Source organism: Vicugna pacos, chromosome 16 (genome assembly GCF_048564905.1).
Source record: "Vicugna pacos chromosome 16, VicPac4, whole genome shotgun sequence".
Taxonomy (NCBI): Eukaryota; Metazoa; Chordata; class Mammalia; order Artiodactyla; family Camelidae; genus Vicugna; species Vicugna pacos.
In genome coordinates this window covers 43,400,457-43,419,803 of record NC_133002.1, presented here as the reverse complement: position 1 = coordinate 43,419,803, position 19,347 = coordinate 43,400,457, and the positions used below count along the sequence as shown (strand labels likewise).

General features: G+C 52.0%; 1 protein-coding gene across 4 annotated transcripts; it reads right to left on the bottom strand.

The window, feature by feature from the left end:
* Nucleotides 1-536: 536 nt before the first annotated feature.
* On the bottom strand, nt 537-18,634 carry INPP5K (inositol polyphosphate-5-phosphatase K). 4 transcript variants are annotated; one of them, XM_031685379.2, is made up of 13 exons: nt 18,335-18,633; nt 16,875-16,957; nt 16,374-16,481; nt 15,934-16,042; nt 12,843-12,959; nt 12,314-12,489; nt 11,611-11,722; nt 11,063-11,172; nt 3,682-3,868; nt 2,648-2,785; nt 2,299-2,382; nt 2,023-2,127; nt 537-1,826 (listed from the first exon to the last, which is right to left on the bottom strand). In XM_031685379.2, exons 4-13 carry the CDS (start codon nt 16,030-16,032, stop codon nt 1,767-1,769), a joined length of 1,188 nt encoding a protein of 395 aa, XP_031541239.1. In that variant the 5' UTR covers nt 16,033-16,042; nt 16,374-16,481; nt 16,875-16,957; nt 18,335-18,633; the 3' UTR covers nt 537-1,766. The 4 variants fall into 4 exon arrangements, with proteins under 4 accessions (XP_031541239.1, XP_006214496.1, XP_006214494.1 ...); XM_006214434.4 differs by having other exon boundaries at nt 15,934-16,035; XM_006214432.4 differs by lacking the exon at nt 16,875-16,957.
* Between the last annotated feature and the right edge of the window lie 713 nt (nt 18,635-19,347).

The following is a 19,347-nucleotide window of genomic DNA, read 5'->3' as shown; positions in this document are numbered from 1 at the left end:
GTTTCCCCGCCTGCAGATGAAGGTGGCTGTGTCACGACACCCACAATGGTTGTGCATGTGAGAAGGACAGACGTGGGCAAGTCTGACAGTTCAGGGTTCCTCAGGTGTGTGTGTGTTGGGGGCAGGAACAGAGGTTACCATGGGGACCTGGGGAGAAGTGGGGCAGAGAGAAGAGGTAGTGACATTTTTCGATAGCTTAACCTGGGACCAAGGCTGAAGACTAAGGTGTTGGGAGAGGCAAGTGAGGAAGGATGAACCAGTGAGAGCAGAGTGAGCATGTTTTCTGAAATCAGTTCCAAGAAACCCACTCTACTTTGCAGAAGAGTAAATGAAGTGCCCAACAGCATAGGTGGCACACTCCACCTGGGCCAGGGACCTAGAGGGCCACCATCCCAGAACCTCATTCCACTCTCATCTGGGCAACATCTGCCACCCTCAGACATAGAAAGTCTAGTCTGCACCAGCACAGCCCTTGTCCTGGAGTCTAGCAAGCCTGCCCGTTCCCACCACCATCATGAAGGAGTCACACATAAGTGTAAAAGCCAGGTTTCTAATTATGCCGATGCAACAGACACAGAACACAGGCAGCCATGGCCCGTTGGAAGCCATAGGGACAGTTCTTCATGGCTCCCAGGGTGGAGTATGAATGCGGAGCAACTGAAGTGTCCCTCAGTCTCAGGTCATAGGATGGCATGACAGTCACAGCACAGGCTCCCTGAGGTGTCTTCTCCTGGAAGAAGGGCCATTGAGTCACTAGTGGCTGGAGGCTAGTGGTGGGAGTGGGGCAGGTGTTCACACAGCACCTGGAGAATGAGCTCTGAAGACTCCCCAGGGCCAGATTCTCCAAACACCTTGACTGGCTATCTTCTTCGCCTGCCCCAGCTCAAGGTCCCAGAGCAGTCTAGAGAGAGGGCAGGTTTCTGGCCAATGACTGCAGGCAAGGGTAGGGGCACATGAGCTGGACCGGGCAAGGACTGCCCTGGAAAAGGCTGTCGCCACAGTCCCTCTACCATCTGCCCACCCTTCACAAGAGGGCAGGTTAGGGGCATGGAGCCTGACTCTCCAGCAGAAGCAAACCTGGGTCCCATTCTCTGCTAAGGCCCTGGAACTTCCTGGGTCAGACAGGAAGGGGGGGGGGGTGCTGCTGGCAGGACACACATCAACCTGCCTATGTCCTCTACCTAAGAGCCTGGTGGAGGGCCCCTCCTACTTAGTCATTTGCTTCTGCTGAATGCAAGGATCCTAGACCCTCTGCCCATCCCTCAGGGGGACAGGCAATGAGACGCCAAGACTGCTGGAACCCAATGCTGCTTGCACCAACCAGTCTAGGCAGCCTGTACAAATGAGAGCATCTCCCCCTCTCAGGCAGCCTAAGGCCCAGGGTGGCGTGACAAGAATGCAGGCCTGTGCCAGATGGGGCATGTGCCTGGCAGGCCTGCTTGGGCGGGACTGGAAGTGTGTGTGGGGAAAATCAAGAAATGAAATGCAGGCTGGAGGGTCCTTCCCACATCCAGTGCACCGTCTCTAGCTCTTCACTGTTGACAAACTAGCTGGTTTCACCTCAGCAACAAGAACCTGTATTTAAGGGGCCTATTCCAGAGATCTGGACTGCAGAGAGCAAAGGAGTGTGGCTAGAGCTGCCCTGGGAGGAGGAGGATGCTGGCTTCCTCCTCAGGAGGCTGGGTCGGCCCCCAGCGCTCCTGGCAGTGATGGGCAGAGCTGGTTGCCAGCTCCGGCCTCTGCCCTGGATTCACTCTCATCCCGGCTCAGATCTGTGGTTGGGCTGCATCCAGTGGGTCCTCCTGGAAGAAGGAGCGAGGCTGGATCTGCAGTGATAAAACAGTTGTTAAAAAACAAAACAGTTGAGGAGCAGAGGGGGCTGTGCCTTCCATCTCCCCCTTCCCCAACCTCTGTGGCTCCATCATAGGGGTGGGATCCTTTGCCCGTGGCCTTGGAGAACCGATGGTGATGGGCTCAAGTCTTCTGTGCTACCCTCCCTCTTACCCACCAGCATCCCTTTACCTTGAAGGGCTTGCTGATCCCCACCACAGAATGCAGGTTGTTGCTATAGTAAAAAAGGAGAAACTGCTCCTCAGTTTCAGGGATATCGCTGATGTTGATGTATACCTGAAGGGGAGGACAGACAGGAAGGGGGTCACCTTAATGGCCCCAGGCCCCACCTGGCTCTCAGGCACAAGGTATCCAGCTCTCTGTTCCTTCCAGAACTCAAGAGGAGAGCTCAGGCAAGTCTACCTGCTGGAGATGTAGAATACCTATCTCAGGAAAGGGGGCAGGTACCTGGATCAGCTCATCGCTGAAGGAGACCTGGTTGTCCCCAACCCAGACATAAGACACGTAGTCATTAATGTGGCGCAGCCCCACCTGTGGAAGGGGGATCGGGCGGTCAGTGGTCTGGGAGAACACAGGACTCACATCAAGTCCTAAGGAGAGGATGGTCTCGTTCTAGGTCTGGTCATCGTACCATCTGCCCCCTCCCTTTCACTGCCAGCCCCAAGGTGGGCAAGGACCCCTGGGGTGAATGGGGGTGAACTCTCCAGTCTCTGTGCCCAGCTCCCAGGAGCCCTCAGAACCAATAAACCTGGGGGGGGGGTTGTGGTTGGTGGGCACCCTGCCCAGCCCACGTCACCTTGTACAGTCCGATCCAGTCCCAGGGGCTGCTGGGGAAGTCTGTGGTCAAGAAGTAGCTGATCAACAGGTCATTCTCCATGGTGCACAGGCCCTCGGGGAGCAGGGTGATCAGTGGGGCAGATACCAATGGCTTCAGCTACACACAGGGGTGGGAAGGGGGTTGAAATCCCACAGCATCATTCCCTTCTCTGAGACAAATGTTTTAACTGTGCCCTTCCAACAGGTCAGTGGGGGAGGAGGAGCACCAGGAGGGTGGACATAGGACTTCCACTAGGCTGCCCTGAGAGTATCAGACCTGGGCTGGCCAGCTGGAAAGAGAAAGAGCCAAGGGCTTGTCAGGGGTAGCACGCCCTGCCAGGGAGGATGGGCCCGGGGGCCCAATGGGTAACCAAACAGAGAGCTGAGTGCTGGAGGGTGAGGGTGGGGGTAGGGTGGGGGAGATTGTGGGAGTTGCTGACAGGTTGAAGAAAGAAGCCAGGTAGCTGCTGTCAGGCCTCCAGAGTTCCTGACCCACAGGCCTAAATCCAATTTGGGGACCTCTGGTGAGAACAGCTACAGGCAGGTGGAGGGACACAACGGTATAAAGACAGGCAAATAGTATGAAAAGGTGAAGGCTGCGGGCAACCAGTAGCTCAAAGGAGGTCATCACCGTCTTGGTCATTAGACGGCAAGACACAAGGATGGAGGGGGCTCCCTTTGCAACCTGATCCAGGTAGGTTTAGGACAAATGAAAGGAAGTCGTACTTCACATGGTAGGTAATAAGCATAATGGAACTCAGGAGCCTCAAGGGACAGGAATAGGAGGAAATGGAAACCTATTGACAAAGGGTTTGAACACATTTTTGACAGACAGAGCCATCAACAGTTCCCAAGAAGAGCTGGGATACCTGACCTGGGAGGAAAGGCAATCATGTTCTCCTACAGGTCTCCCCCTGGGGGATCTGTTGACATGAGAACCCAGGGCGGGAGGGTGTGGGGACGGGGCCCAGCATGGCTGCTCCTCTGCCAAGTGCCGGGCAGCCCGGAAGTTACCTCCAACTCAAAGGTGGCGGTGACGGGCTTATGGTCACTGATGCTGTACATCATGTGGCTGACGTAGCTCCTCAGAAACAGGGAGAAGTGAGGGGCTGACAGGCTGGGGGTGTGGAAGCCACCCTGGGGCTGCCGCTTCAACCGCCACAGGATGCGGTCAGTCCACGCAGGCTTGCGTTTTTTCTCACTGGGTGGGGGAAGAGGAAGAGTGGGAAGATGAGAAAGAGTTGGCAGGCGAGCTTCCTGGAGCCCCTCACACCAGCACCTGTCAGCAGCCAAGAGAGCCCTGGGCTGGAGCCGGGGCCCAGAGGGCAGCAGAGGGTATGGTGCCCAACAGAGTCACAAGTATGCTGCCTCTGTCAGACTCAGCCAAGGACCTTCAGTCTATTCTGCATTTCTCTGAATCAAATTGTGACTCAGAACATTCCATTTAGAGCCTCTCTTATTTCTTGAACCAGAGTAGGAGAAGATCAAAGAAGCTGAGGTTTGGATTTTGGAGTCAGATGGAATGAGCTGGAATCTGGCTTCCCCAGTACTAAAGACGTGACCTTAGGAAAGGAAAGGGAAGCATTTAGGGAATGTGCACTACGTGCCTGTGATCAGTACCATTTACTTCACTCTTCACAGGTGGAGAAACTGAGTCTTAGAGGGAAAGTAACTTTCCCAAAGTCACACAGGCACTGAGTGGTGGAGCCAGGACTCAAGTCACACACAGGCAGTGTGACCACAGAGCCAGTGCCCTTTATCAGCGGGCCAACCTCTCTTAGGCCTCAGCTTCCTCACCTGTAAAATGGAGATAAAAACAGTACTTACGTCATAGGGGTGCTGAGATGTTTAAATGAGATAAAGCACAAAAAACCAAGCACAATGCTTGGGACAAAATAAGCTCTCTGTAGACACTAGCTGTTACGGTTCCTTGTTCTCGAGAGTCAGGGGAAAGACCTTCTGCCTGTTCCTCACTCACCAGCTTCCCCGAGGGACCACCTGCTTACATGATTCCTATTTTAAAACCTTTAAGGAGTTGTCACTGCCTCCAGAATAAAGCTCAAGTCTCCAAGCATGGCTTCCAGGCACCCAGGAGCCTGACCCTCCTTCCAACCTCATCTCCCACCGCTGCCCCAGACCCGCCTCACCTTGCTGACTCTCAAGCCTCTGGACCTTTACTCTGGCAGGTTTTGCTGCCTGGAACTTCCTCTTCACACGGAGAGGCCCAGCTCTAGTGCTGTTTTTGTCATAAAGCCATCCCTGACCCCTCTGCTTCCAAAGCATCTTACATGAGAGCTTCTACTATTAAATTATATTGCAGTTTTCTGTTTCCCAGTCAGCCTGTCAGAGTGTGAACTCAGAGGTGAGGACTGGCTCTTGGAGTCTCCTGTGTGTCCTTAGCATTGGTACAGAGCCTGGCACATAGTAGGTATTCAGCAAGCGCTTGTGAAACCCAAATAACTAAAAATCCCCAAGCTCAATCTCTCTTCTCAAAAACGTGCCCAATTTTTTAAATCATTTTTAAACTTTTATTTTTTTAAGTGGTAGCTGCTGCTTCTTCTCCTTTTTTAAAAATTTATTTGGTGGGGGGGGAGGTAATTAGGCTTATTTATGTATGTAAGGGAGGTACTGGGAATTGAACCCAGGACCTCATGCATGCTAGCATGCGCTCTACCACTGAGCTATATCTTCCTCCCTTCCTGTCCAATCTTAACGTATACAGTTTCATATGCTTATAATCAGTTTGAAATGCTATTTTTGCCTTCTGCTTTATCCACTTACTGTTTTAAATAAACATTTCCGACACACTGTGGTCACTTCAATAGCAATACGCTTTCCCAGCAACAGAGGCAGAATGGTGCCTCGGTGGTGAACTCCACCTCCAGAATCAGAGATCATTTGGGGAAAGGTTCGGCCCTGTTCATTGATAGCAGGTGTGTTTAAATCTGGTGGCCTTAAGACAGATGATTTGACCCTGTCATCTATTTTTAATTTAGTTTTTCCACTTTTTTCAGCCTGGATGTTAAAAAATTTTTTTGAGACTTATTTCCCCACTGCACCCTCCCAATGGCATTAAGACTCTCTAGCAGTAGAATTTCTATTGCCAGAATTTTTTTATCTTTTATTTACTTTGTGGTGCATACATCAGTCAAGTACTCACCTATAAATTCCCTTAGTTTGATTCTTTTTTCTTTTTTTTTTTGTGGAGGGACGTAACTAGTTTTTTTATTTGTTTATTTATTTATTTTGATGGAGGTACTAGGGATTGAACCTAGGACCTCGTGCATGCTAGGCATGTGCTCTACCACTGAGCTATCCCCTCCCTCGCCGTACTTGGATTCTTAAGACACAGTTGAGAGAGTCAGCCTGATATAGTGGAATAAACTTGGACTTCAGCCCATGGGGGAAAAAAAGCGCAGGTGTGGTTTCGAGTGGTGACTACGTGGAGATCTGGGGAGACTGGCGCCCTTGGAGAGGGCACGGATGCTCCCTACCCTTCCCCCATACCTTGCCCTACACATCTCTTCTATCTGCAGGTTCCTGAGTTACATCCTTTTATAAGAAACCAGTAATCTAGTTTAAAAAAAAAGAAAAGGCTCTGCCCCTGGGCAAGTGACATCACCACTCCAAGCCTCAGTTTCTTCAACTCTAAGATGGGGTGATAACAGTACTTACTTCAAAGGGCCACTGTGAAGATTAAATAAATTACAGCACCGAGGGAGTGGTCAAGAAGTGGTAACTGGCTAAACCACATCTGCTCAGGGCTCTGGGGTTGTTTCAACCGTTCACTCTTCTGAGGAGTGGTTCAGGGGACATTGGAATGTGGTATTTCCATCCCAGAGACTATAGACTAGATCTCCAAACCAACCTTGGACATTCAGTGCCTAGCAATTCTGAAAACTTGGTAATGAACCATATGAATGTACCACTCTCCCTTTCAAAGCAACCTCCCCCACTTCATTATGGTCCAGAGCCCACACTTGCTGTCCCGTCAGCATCCTCCCCAAGTCCTGACCACAGCTTGACTCTCCTTCCTCCTCAGTACCTCAGCCTGTTTCCCTTCCTTCCTTTTCCATGGTCTGGTCCACACTCATCACTGGGCACCCATATTGTTCTTTCTTTCAACGAGATTTACTGAGCTTTTATTACATGCCAAGCAGCTGGGGATCTGGTAAATGGGATTGAGAAAGCCACTGAGGAGCTCACTTGACAAACAAAAGACAAGGAACAGGTAGGCAAAATAAATATGTACAAACTAAGTATTATATATATATCCCAGTTCTCCACTCCTAATAACAATAATAGTTGAACATGGGGGCCTCCTGTGCATCAGGCACTGTGATGGGTGCCCCGGGGACCGTGCTAACCCTCTCTACACTGGGAGAACGCTACAGGCCACATCGTTCTCTTTCTACAAGACACTGAAGTTCAGCGAGGTCACCCTGTCCAGATGGAGGCTGGCCACTTGCCCAGGTGGCTGACTCCTTCCTCTGCACCCGTTTCCTCCAGCTTGCCCTGTGGCGGCCAATTCCCAGTGTGCGTTACCAGAGCGGGGCCTCACTAATGCTTTGGGGCTGTACGGTCATGACTGAGTCTAAGAGTTGTTTGTGGAGGTTATAAGTATACCTTGTCTTCTTGTGCTTTGCTGATACTGTGTTTTCTGAACATTGAAGGTTTGTGGCAACCCTGCACATAGCAAGCTTGTCGACGCCATTTTGCCAACAGCATTTGCTCACCTCCTGTCTCTGGGCCACATTTTGGTCATTCTTGCAATATTTCAAGCTTTTTCATTATTGTTATATTTGTTATGGTGATCTGTGATCTTTGTTGTCACTATTGAGAAAAGATTATGATTCACTGAAGGCTCAGATGATGGTTAGAATTTTTTACCAATAAAGTATTTTTAAATTAAGGTATGTACATTTTTTAAAGATGGAAAGCTATTGCACACTCAACAAACTACAGTACAGTGTGAACATAACTTTTGTATGTACCAGGAGATCAAAAAATCTGTGACTCTCTGTTGTGGTATTTGCTTTGCTGCAGTGGTCTGGAACCAACTCGCTGTATCTCCCAGGCATACCTGTAGTTAAGTCTTTACTTTCTAAAACTTAAAACCATGTAGCTCTGCAAGATTCTCTTGGCTTAAGAGCCTAGAAAATTTGAGCCAACTTACTGACCCAAAAGTAGTGATGTGTTCCATTTTCAGGTCTGAAAGCACTTTTCCTCTCAGCTCCCTGTAGACGGCTTCTAAGTGTCTCATTGAACTCTGGACACGAGCCTTGACTAGATTGATCATAATACCCTCTCCTCATGGCCTAGTGGAGAGGCTGACTGGGTTCATGTCGACTGTAACAAAACCCTAATGCAATCCCTGACTTTAACAGGATTTTCCGCCCTCAGCCCTTTGGCCCGCCCCTGTAATGGAGCTGACCTCGTTTCTCATTACATTTTGGCTCAGGGACGCGTGGCCGGGCCGAGCTGCGGACATGCCCTGCGCACAACGCCCTCACAGCCTCGCCAGCTCCACTCAAGGTGCCTCTCGGCAGCGCTGCTGACTGATCAGAATGCCTGCCCTTCCTTCTGCCAGCTCTGCTGCCTCCCTGACAACAACTCTCGTTGACTCCTCCTGGCCTCAGCCGCCCGCCTCCTCACCACTTGCTTCAACCTCCTTCAGTGCTTCCACACTGAGTTCTGGAAACTTCTATCAGCCAACTCCTGGGCTTGAGAGTGTTTCTTTGGCTCTCTTGCTCTGGGTGGGTCCCTCTACTAGACTGGCTGCTCCTTAAATACCATATCTTTTCCTTTTGTCCTCTCAGGCTCCCAGTTCAAACATATGCCAGGCACTATGCTACATACCAGGGACGGTCGTCATAAATCAGATCCAGTCTCTGTGCTCTGGGCATTCATAGTGCAGCAAGAAAGACACACTGTGTCTTAAAAGCAACACTGGGGGGGGAGGGTATAGCTCACTGGTAGAGTGCATGCTTAGCGTGCATGAGGCCCTGGGTTCAATCCCCAGTGCCTCCGTTTAAAAAAAAAAATTAAATAAGAAAATAAATAAATAAATACATTAAATTACCTCCAATTCCCTCTCCCTGCCAAAAAACAAACAAAAACACTAATTAAAAAAAAAAACACAGCAACACTGAAAGCATAGTGTGTGCATGGTTTGTAGGCAGCGTAAAGGCAGGAGGGAACTCTCAGTGAAACAGGCAAGGGTCAGGGAAGGCTTTCCAGAAGAGATGATGTCTGAACTGTATTTTCAAGGATGAGTAACAGACTGATTAGACAGGAATGTTTCTGTTCCCTATGTGGGGCTCAGGCCCTGCCCACCACAGGAACTCTCAGCTGGGAATATTTCAGTTATGATGTCCCCCTGTAATGCCCCCTGTTCCTGTCCAGACATTCCTTCATTTCCTGGGCTCCAGGCAAGGGGAGGCACATGAGTGTGGATTCACACAAACTCAAGTTCAAATTCTTGCTCCATCACTTACTCTGCTACCACCCTACTTAAATCTTCCGAGACTCACAGTTTCCTTATTTGTAAAAACTCATTATCAACGATGTCCACCTAATGAGGCTCTGGTAGGAATTAAGTGAAGTGATGCAGGCTAGGCAGTTTGTACAATGCCTGGTCCACGGGAAGTGCTCAGTCACAGGGTGATTGTATCTGTTACATGGAAATAAGGATATGCCTCCTCCTTACAAGCCTCTGCCATCCCAATCGTGGTCTCCTTTCTGCTGCAGCTGCGGGCAAACTGGCTGTGAATTCGGAGACACCATGGGTTAGAGGAGAGCATGGTGGGTAACAGAGTTACTCTGGCTCTGCCATCACTAGCTGAGCCACCTGGGGAAGAACATCTCAGCCTCTCTACCCAACCTCTATGACTTCCAGTCTCCTGAAGGTTTCCCTCCTGCACCTGGGGGTGGGGGTGGGCAAAGGGACACCTGGCCACATGGCCTGTCAGCAGCGCTTTTCCTGCTGGCAAGTGAGGTTCTGAAGTCAATTGGTGGAAGGTCCCAGCCTCCAAGGCCCCAGCCTGACCCCTGAGGCCTTACAATTTGCATGATGACCCTCATTTCCAATGGACGGCTGGGGAGACTGGCAGCTGTGGACCCAAGCCAGCGGGCCAGCAGGAGCCTGCCCTCTCACCTTCTTTCTGGCTTGCACTGCTGCCCAGGTTGGACCCTGTTACCAGTGTTTGTGGTCTCGTCTTGTGTGCACTGCCCCAGCCACCACTCCACTCCGTCTTGCTCCACACTCCTGACATGGCTCATGCTCTCCTTCTTCCCCGGTGGGGACCTTGTGGCTCTGCCATGCCACTTCCAGCACTGGCCAGCAGCTCTGCCTGTCCCCTTGGCTTGGCTGTGGAGACACCTACTCCCCCTCTAAATCCCAGAGGCCTGGATGCCCTCGAAGGTATCTCCTCCTCCCACCTAAGATAGTCCTGCTAGGGGAACCCACGAAGGAGCTGCTCCAGGTGACATGAAAAGGACTGTAACAGGTAGGGGATTCTTTTTCTTCAAAGAGATCAGAACCCTTGCCCTAAATCAGGCCAAGGACTTCTTGTCCCTCTGCCCAACCACAAGGTTTTGGTGGTTACCTGGCCCCTTCTAAGCTTCTTAGAAAGGTTTTCAGTAAAACAACCATCTGAAGACATGTATCTCAAAATAACAACAGCAGTTATCATAGTGCATACTGGGCGCCAGGCGGTGGGCTAAGCATATGCAGTGTCTCATTTAATCCTCAGCCCCATGAAGTAGGTACTGTTATCACCCACATTTTATAGATGACAAAACTGAGGCTGAAATACGATGTCCAGCGTCACGTAGCTGATGAAGGGCAGAGCTGCACTTCTAACTAGTAGAGGCAGGATCTTTGTACTGTTCCCCATGAACGCTCCCCTAGCAGCACTACTTCATCTGCCTGAGTGGTAGCCAACCCACTCATTGCTGGGGCAGGGCAAGATTTCTGGCCCCTGTAGGGGAAGACCAGAAAGACCTGGGGAGTGGGGAGAGGGGTTCCCAGAATGCTGAAATAAGTCCCTCCCGAGTCAGGAGTCAGCGGTCCTCCCTTCTCCTTTGGTTCTATCTGCCCCACCCCCAACCCCCTTCTTGCTGTCTCTGTCCTCCCTTCCTGCTGTCTCTGTCCTCCCTTCCTGCTGTCTCTGAGGACAGTCTAGGACCCCTCCCACAGTCAGCAGGGGGTTCCACCCCTGAGAGGTGATGACTGGATCTATTCCTGCTTCCCTAATACTTCTGTTCTGATGCAGCTCCCGCTGCCACTGGGGCCAGCATAATTTGACTTCCAGGCCCCTCACCTCCCATTTCCTCCTCATGGGCTAATTCCAGATCTGCGACAAGCTGATCCTCTCTAGTGGAGTCCCCTCACCTGGTGTCATAGGTGTTGGAGTTCTTATCAAACTTGTAGGTGGGCGGGAAGAGCAGGGGGCCCTCCTGGAACTCCCGGAGCAGCAGGTCATGTCTTTTGGCAATGCTGAGCTGGAGAGAAAGGCAAGATCCCATCTCCCAACAGGCCTGACCCCACGGCCCAACACCACACTCCATTCAAGGGATCAGCACACGCCATCACAGTGGGACAAGAATCAAACCACGCCATGTCATTTCCTCACTGCCCCAGCGGCAGCCTCAGCACCCAGGACACAAGCGGGCTGGTATCTTGGCATCCACGGCAGGTCAAAGCCCTTCTCACTCCCTACTCGCACGCACAACCAGCGGCTGTGCCCCAGGACCCCCAGGTGGAGACCAGGCCGCGACAGGACTGGCTGCCCCACCACCAGGTGTGAAGACCTCTTAGGTTCCTCCCTGCCAGGGAACAGAGGCTTGGCAAAGAAGAGGCACTAGGGAACCCCTCACATCTCATGTTGACCCCTATAAGGGGCTCAGACCACCCCTCAGGGCCCTCCCATCACTGGATACCTGATCCTTCTCCCACAGGTCACTGTAGAATTGATTTTTTATGGATTCCCGGACAAAGTGCAACCCAAAGTCCTCGATCCGAAAGTTCATGTCTCCAAACCAGAGGATGAGGCTTCAGAAAGAAAGGAAGGCAGGTGGCCTGAGGGTTTGTGATGAGGTCAGAGAAGGGAGGGCAACTGGGGGCTCTGGCCTGCTCACTGCAGGGCTGCTGGAGAATGGAAAGCTCGAGGAGGTGGGTGAGAAGCCAGATGCTGGCAGAGGATCAGGTGAAGACAAGTTGCGTGGGCCCAACAGGACTGTTCTCATGGCCCCCACCCCACCATTTAAGCCGAAGAGACCAGTCCTGGGGGACAAGTGGCAAATATGGAGCAGACTCTAGCCCTCCCTCCCTCTCCCTCAACTGGACACCAGGCAAGGCGATAACCAGCCCTTCCAGGGAACCACGGAGGATCCTGACCTAGGATGTTCAGAGTGTCCAGGGTTTCCAGGCAGGACAGAGGGGCTAGGGTAAGGGAAGGGGCCCCAGACCCCAGGTAGGCAAAGCTGGACAGGAAAGCAGATGGGGCATCAGGGAAGAGGCTGGGAGAGGGCAGGGATGGAGCACAGACTGCCTCTGGCTGGGGAGCAGTGACCTGGCAGAGCACGCTCGCCTGGGCTGGCATGGGGAGAAGGACAAGGCGGTAGTTCACAACGGCACGCTCACTCGTGGTCCAGGATGTTGGGGATATCCTGTGCCTCAAAATTCTGCATCTCCAGGATCCGGTCAAAGTGTTCCAGCCGCTGGTCATTGTTGGCCACGTGGGGGGGCAGGTGGCAGTTGATGATGCTGACATAGTAGCCATAAAGCTTCAGGAAGATGTTGACGCCCCCTTTGTTCCCCTGGTAGGACAGGTGGGCAGAAGGGTGGGAAGCTGCTCTGGGTGGGCCACACTTCTCTTTTCCTGCCTTAGGCCTGAGGTGATGGTCTCACCTCCTGCGGGATCTCCTAGGGCCAGATGCTTAGTTCCCCAGAGTGGCCTCTCCAACCCCAGAGCCCAGCTCACCCAACAGCCTTGGGGATGCTAAGCCCCCCTGAGGCAGGGAGGTAGCTTTGCAGGGCACTGGCCTGGACAGGGTGCCAAGATTCATTTCACCCCCTTTTTCATTTGCCCAGCTCTAAAGCTTCCAGTTTTTCCCAGCCCAGTGATAGGAGGCCTCCCAACTCTTTAATCAGATAACAGCTTAGTCCTTACCCAGTACCCGAAGAGGCCAGTGGGGGTGGATTTAGTAGACAGGATCTGTATAAAGGGCAAATGCTGATACTTGGCAAAGATCAGTAACAGAAGCCCCTGCATGCGGACACTGGAGACCTGCAGGACAGAGGGGCACTGGTCATTCATGTCCCTGCCAGGCGCTGTGCTGGGCGCTCTCGAGACCTGAGCCACATGGATGCCCTGACCCAGGGGTCTATGGCATCTCAATTTGAGTCTCAGCTGCCAAATGATGCACGTGGGAGCTAAGCAAGTTTCAGTTTCTGCCCCTGGGCTAGGGGGTGGAGGACAGAGAAGACAAGGCTGACAGGGACCCTGCCAACAGAAAGGCGCTGACTCAGTGCCAGCCCCAGGCATGGTCAGGTGCTTTTCTCTCCGATACCTTTCTGAGGTCCTACAAGTACCGTGGGCCAGGGCTCAGAAGAATTTCACAGATGCTCAAAGATGAACGGAGGCTAAGGGGCAGGATCTATCCTAGCTCGGGCACTTAGTATTTGATATTGGGCAAGTCTCAGCCTATTTTCTCATTGATAAAGCAAGAATCTGTCTCAAGGATGCTTGGTTAACTGGCACCTATTATTTTTTGGTTTAAGGATTCTTGAAAGTAAATGCAGGGAAAGAACATGAGAACCTTCTAGGGTATGGAAATATTCTGTATCTTGATTTAACTGGTGGTGACAAGGCTGCATATACATATAAAAATCTATCAAACTACACTTAACTTCTCCGTACATTAGAGTTGAGTAGAAAGAAATTAAGAAGATGCTACCAAAAAATAACACAGACTGTCGGCAGTTGGTGTCTATGAAGGCATCGCAGAGGGGATGAGCGGACAGAGGACACGTTTGCAGGCTCGGGAGAACAGGGAGAACAGCCTCGGTCTCCTGACGCGCTTCCTATCGCATTATATCTCTTCGCCCACCCTTTCGGGAAGCACTGTCCTTGTTTTGCAGATGAAGGACTTAAGGCTCAAGGAGACTAAGGAACCAGAAGGACCACCTGGATAACAAAGTCAAAGGACCAGGACTGTCAAAATCCCTGCTCTCTGTGGCCACGGAGGCGGGGTAGGAATGGCCAGTGACCCTCTCTCAGCTTCAGGCTGTCTACACCCACTATCCAAGTAGCTATTTCCGGAGCATGAGGTGCAGAGGCCAAGGAGGAAATCCCCGGGTGGGGAGCATGTACTGGGGCCTTCCAGGAATTATGAAACTTGATCCCGCAGGCCAGGAGCCCTGGCACAGTGAAGGAATCAAAGCAGGGGGAACCCCAAACCCAGGACTGAGTGAGGGAGGCGTGAGAACCTAGGGTTGGGCAGAGATTGCTATAAATGTGTCCCCCACCTCACTCTCCACCCCGAGTCTGGGCCCTTCCCCTTCATGTGTATATAGGACCATGGAAGTGGGGGTAGGGCTGGACTCTGAGGGACTAACCCCCAGGGAACTGATAAAGATTCAGGAAGAGTTTCAAGCTTAATATTAATCCACAAAGGCACCAGTCCACTTTCTGAAGGAGCAGGGAGGGGGCGAGGGGGCGAGGAGGATGAGGGTGGGGGTGGGGCAGGAAAGCTTGGATTGGGAGAAAGGGTGGAGCTGTGGGAAAAGGCCAGAGACTTATAGGGGAAGTGCTAATTGGAGGAAATGAAGGAGGAGGAGCTAAGGAAGGGACTAGAGGGAGGCAGCTGAGAGCCTTGGAGCCCGCAAAGGGGGTCAACCCCAGGCTTCTCAACCTAAGGCTGGCAGCTTCCAGCCCAAGGAACAGGCTGCAGGCAGGGCTTGCCCCTCAACTCCTGGCTGGGGGAAGGAGGGTCATCTGCTTTGGGTGCCAGGCTCTCAGGAGGCCGCATGGGTAGAATGAGCTGTGTCTATGCCACAAGATGAGCTAATTTCCTTGGCTTGATTCCATTCCACCAATCCCTTGTCAGTTAGCTGAAGTACAAGGAGGCCTCCAGGTTTGGGAAGGGAGTGGGTGGTCAGAGAAAAGTGGCTCTGCCCTCCAAGAAGATTCAGCTCCAAGTCTGCAGGGAGAGACCAAAGTTTGATCTGGGGGGAGCCAAGGGCTTGGGGGCTGGCATCTTCCAGACTCAGTGGCAGGACCAAATCTAGTATGCCCTCCTCCCTACTCTGCCCTCCTCTGGAGGACTCATGGCTCGTGCCTCAGCACCCTTAGGTAAATTAGGGTAACACAATTAATTCTGAAGAAATCCAATCACCCGGGGAAGGGAAAAGAGGAATTCTGGTATTTCGAAGAAGCACTACTCGAGGTGTTTTGAATAGGAGTGTGTTTCACCCCTCGGGTGTATAGGGCAGAAAGGTGAGATCCAACAATCTAGAGCCTTCCTGTAGATTCTCCTATGGTCTAAAGATTTCCCAAAGAACACTGGCCCTTCAGACTGAGAACTCTTTTCCTCCACATTTATCTCCCCTCTCCAAACCTCTGGGCCCCTGAGAATTCAAGGTGCATGTCTCTTGTAATCAGAGGACACCCTCTGGTACCAGCAGCCCATCAACCTTAGGGATCACCAGTATAGCAAGAAAGGACAGTAGTTAAGAACATGGGTTATGAAGTTTGAACGATCTGGATTCAAATCCCAGAGAGCCTGTGTGACCTCTGAGTCTTGGTTTTATCTGCAGAAGACCCATATTTCAGAAGAGTTAAGATTTTTAAATAACATATATACAGAGCTTATTTATAATGCTTAACACCAAGCAAGCACTCGATAAATGGTGGCAATTATTATTGTACTCTGAGATTTCAGGCTGGGCATGGGAGTAGAGATTGGCAGCTGGGGGTGGGTAGGTCCTGAGGTGTTACTAAGCCCCGCTGTACCTCCCCGTGTTTTCCCAACCTGAAAAATATCAAGGTGTTAAACTAGTCCCTGGGGTCCCAGCTCAGCTCCAGCTACCCGAGAAAGACAACAGGCAGGCAGGAGCCCCAGGGAGCCAGGTGCAACTGAGGCTTGGGCCTTTAAATAAAAGGGAAACAGCATGAAAGCCTGAGTGGGAGACCAAAGGACTAGGGGTTAGTAATAAGAGGTGAGACACATTTCCCAACCACCCATGAACTTGTGAGTTACCTTGACGAAGCTCAGAGGGGAAAGCACATCCATGAAGAAACTGCTCCATGGGTCCTCAAAGGCAGTGTCAGAAAGGAGGCTCATGATCCCACAGTTCATTTCCTGCAAACTGCCCATCCCAGGTCAGAGACTTCCCTCTGGCCTGGAGGGCACTGCCTCTGTCGCAGACATTTAGCACTGCCCTCAGCTGACTTTCTAACCTTGGGTTCTCATGACCATGGTCTCTCCCTCCCCTGGCTATTGATCGCCAACCCCTGGCCATCATTGACCCAGGACAAAAGACGCTGACTGGCCCTGATGCAGGCTGAAAGCTTCTGGCCTACAGACTCCAGAGTGAGGGCATACAGGGTACAGCAGCTCCCCGTGGGGACAACTTGGGACTGGTCAGGCTTACCTGATCGTGAATGCAGTGATGGGTGATGGGCCCTGTGGACACCTACCCAATGACATATATGTCCAGATTCAGGTTCAGGTTGTTCAGCTGAAGCAGATCACTGAGGTCTGGAGGCGGTGCTGCAGAGGCCACATTCCACGTCACGATGTGTATGCTGGGAAGGGAAGCCATGGGGAAGGATGGGACCTCGTCTAGGTAACTGGCAGGGGGCTGGGCCTGCAAATGGCTGCACCACAATCCACTGTTGTCAGGATGGGAAATGCATGTTTCTGCATCCAGTGAAGGGAACTACAAGCCCTTCGTCTTCACCTCCATCCCCTGGAGCAGGAAATTCCTACCCTGGATTGGCTCCTCCGAGCAGGCCCACAGCTGCCAACACCTGGCAGCACTATGCTGCTGACAGCAAGAGAGCCGCCTAAGTGGGCACAAAGGTGCCGGGGTCAGGCAAGGGGAGGGGTGCAGATGGGGTGGACAGTCAGGAATTTATGAATTCTACCAGCCCTCCACACTGCAGCAGTCATCCATGGCTCAGTCAGCAACTTCCCACCTGCCCCTCTTCAGTCCACGGGTTCCTCCCACCACAAGAAAGATTCTGGAGGTTCAGTTTTCACCATGTGAGAGGCCTAAGGACTGCAAGACAGGGGAATTTCAAAAATAACAGTGATAATGAAACCACATTTCCTTCCTCACTCCTTCCTAGCAGATCCCTGGAGCACAACCAATTCTGCCAAGTGTGTCAGAGAGCTTAAGAAGATTCTAAATAACAGGTTTCTCAACATCTCTCTCAAGAGTCTACCCTCTTGGGAAAAGTCATCAGTTGGATAACATCCTCCACCACAGCTTCATATAAACCCTAGGGAAGCAACAGATCTAGATCAGCAGCTCTCAAGAACACTGGATCCCATCAGAGGCTCAGGGGAAGGAGTGACTTGCATATCTCTTCAACTGAATAGTTATAGCAATACTCTCAGGAAGCCCCCAGACTGTGCTGAGTACAGAGCAGGCAGGGGCTACAAATCCTGCAGAGATCAAAAACAGCCACCAAGCCTCCAGTGAGTTCTAGGCACACCATGAGGAGAAGAACCTGTAACAGTGGAAGATTTAGAATGGGGGTGTGGGGAGGTGGGAAAAAAGGGCAGGATGTCCCCAAACATCTCTTCTCCACCAGACCCTGTTCTTAGAGGTCCATGTTCTAAAAAAGCACAACTTGAAGAAACTCCTAGCCAGCTTAAAGCAATTTCCTGCCCCTCCTTATGAATATCAACAAAACAATAAAAAAAAAACCACCTTCCTAGGCACTCAGCCAGAGATTTTGTGCTTCATTTGTTTACGATCTCCCCCTGCTGTCCAACAGAGGATTAAGGAAGGCAGCCTTTACTGTCCAAGGCTCCTTGTTTTCCCAAGGACCTGCTCTAAGTGGATGGAGAGCCAAAGTCAGGATTTCTTGTTTCCACTTTCAGATCCGATGATTAGCAGCAAATCCCTGCATCGTGACCTGCACTAAGTTGGTGATTAGCGTTGCTCCTAGTTAAAGAGCAAGCATGGGACCAGGCTATTACCACTTCACTAAAGATCTCATCTAAATCTGATTTTGGATTTCAGGAGGTCACAACGGGATCAGGCAGACCCCATGATGTATGTGCTGATCAAAAGTAAGAACGAGATTTCTACTCTAGAGCTAAGAAGAGAATGCTTTGTTCTGTCTTTAACTTCAAACAGTCCAACGCTGCTGCCTCCTCCAGAAGCAAACTGGGACATCTGCTTGGGGCGTCCAATTGGGAACGAGCTTGGCGGCCTGAGTTTGAAATGGGTGAGGGGTTCGAGCCTAACATACCCCTCTTGATACTGGCCTGGGAGATTGTGAGACGACTCTGAACTAGAAGCAGCCCCGCAGGTCTGGCTCCTTCTCTCCCAGCCTGGTTCTGCCCCGGACCCTCAGCCCCAAGTGGGTCGGAGGCAGGGACCCCACCCGGAGCAGGCCGGTCTGCCCGCAGCCGCCTTCCTCACCTGAGCGTCCTGCTTCTCGGTTCGGTCTGTGGGTTCGTGGCTGCCATGGTCCCCACGCGGTGGCCAGGCCGGCTCGTGTGTCCTCGCCGCAGCCGGTCCCGGCCCGATCGGCCCCCTTCGGGTAGCAGGTGCTGGCCAGCTCGCTCTCACCCGATTGTTTTTCTTCCGGATTCCGACCTTCCGCCTCGGCTTCCGTAAGAGGCGGGGCCTGAGCGCACGGAGGGCTCTGGGTGGCGCGGCCCGGGGGAAGAGGCGGTACTCTCCAATGAGCGCGAAACGGTGAAAGGCGGAGAGGAAAGGGGCCTAGGACACCGGGACGTGAGAGGCGTGTCCTCGTGTCATTAGAACCCGACGCAACACTGCCCCGCCCACCGCTGGGGGAGGCCGCCCCCCCAGCTCCCAAGGTGCCCCGCGCGAGGCCGGCCGGGAGGGGCCATCTTCCGGCGGAAGCCACCGCCACGGCCGCGTGAGCCTCCTGGCGTGTCCGGTTTCAAACACCAAGTCTGAGGTCTCGAGCCTCTGCACTGTCTTCCTCCAGGTTCCTAACGCCCGGAGGCGTTGGGGGAAGGCGAGGGGGAAGGGGCGCAGCCCAGCCACTGTCCGGCCTGTAATCCAGTCTCTTTCCCCCTGACTACAGGTAATCTGTCTTCTCTTGGTCACTGAGCGCCTCCATTCTTAGCTCACCTCTATCCCCACTTTCAAGTGTTTTTCACTTTTCAAACTCATGCAAACATATTGGACCTTTGGGGGCTCCTGGGCTCAGAAAATGAGCAGTGAACTAAAAATAAGTCAGTGCCTCTATTTTACGACCAAACATGAAGTGATTATTTATTGTGCCAAAGATTAACTATGATTTCCTTCTAATCACTGGTTCTTAATCTTTCTGTTGAGGGGACGGGGCAGGACAGTGTATGGTATACCTTTGAATATCTGATGAGAGCCATGACTCTCCCCCGAAAAATGCAGTTTTACAAAGAAGCTTCATGAGGTTCACCAACCTGGAAGCCAGAGTA

Excerpts from the sequence above, each read along its gene's own strand:
- INPP5K (XM_006214432.4), bottom strand. The coding sequence starts at position 18,381 with ATGGCAGCCACGAACCCACAGACCGAACCGAGAAGCAGGACGCTCAG. Across the intron at positions 16,043-16,373 it reads CTGGACATATATGTCATTGG|TTTGCAGGAAATGAACTGTG; the intron begins GTAGGTGTCCAC and ends TGGGATGGGCAG. Across the intron at positions 12,490-12,842 it reads CTGGCCTCTTCGGGTACTGG|GGGAACAAAGGGGGCGTCAA; the intron begins GTAAGGACTAAG and ends CTGTCCTACCAG.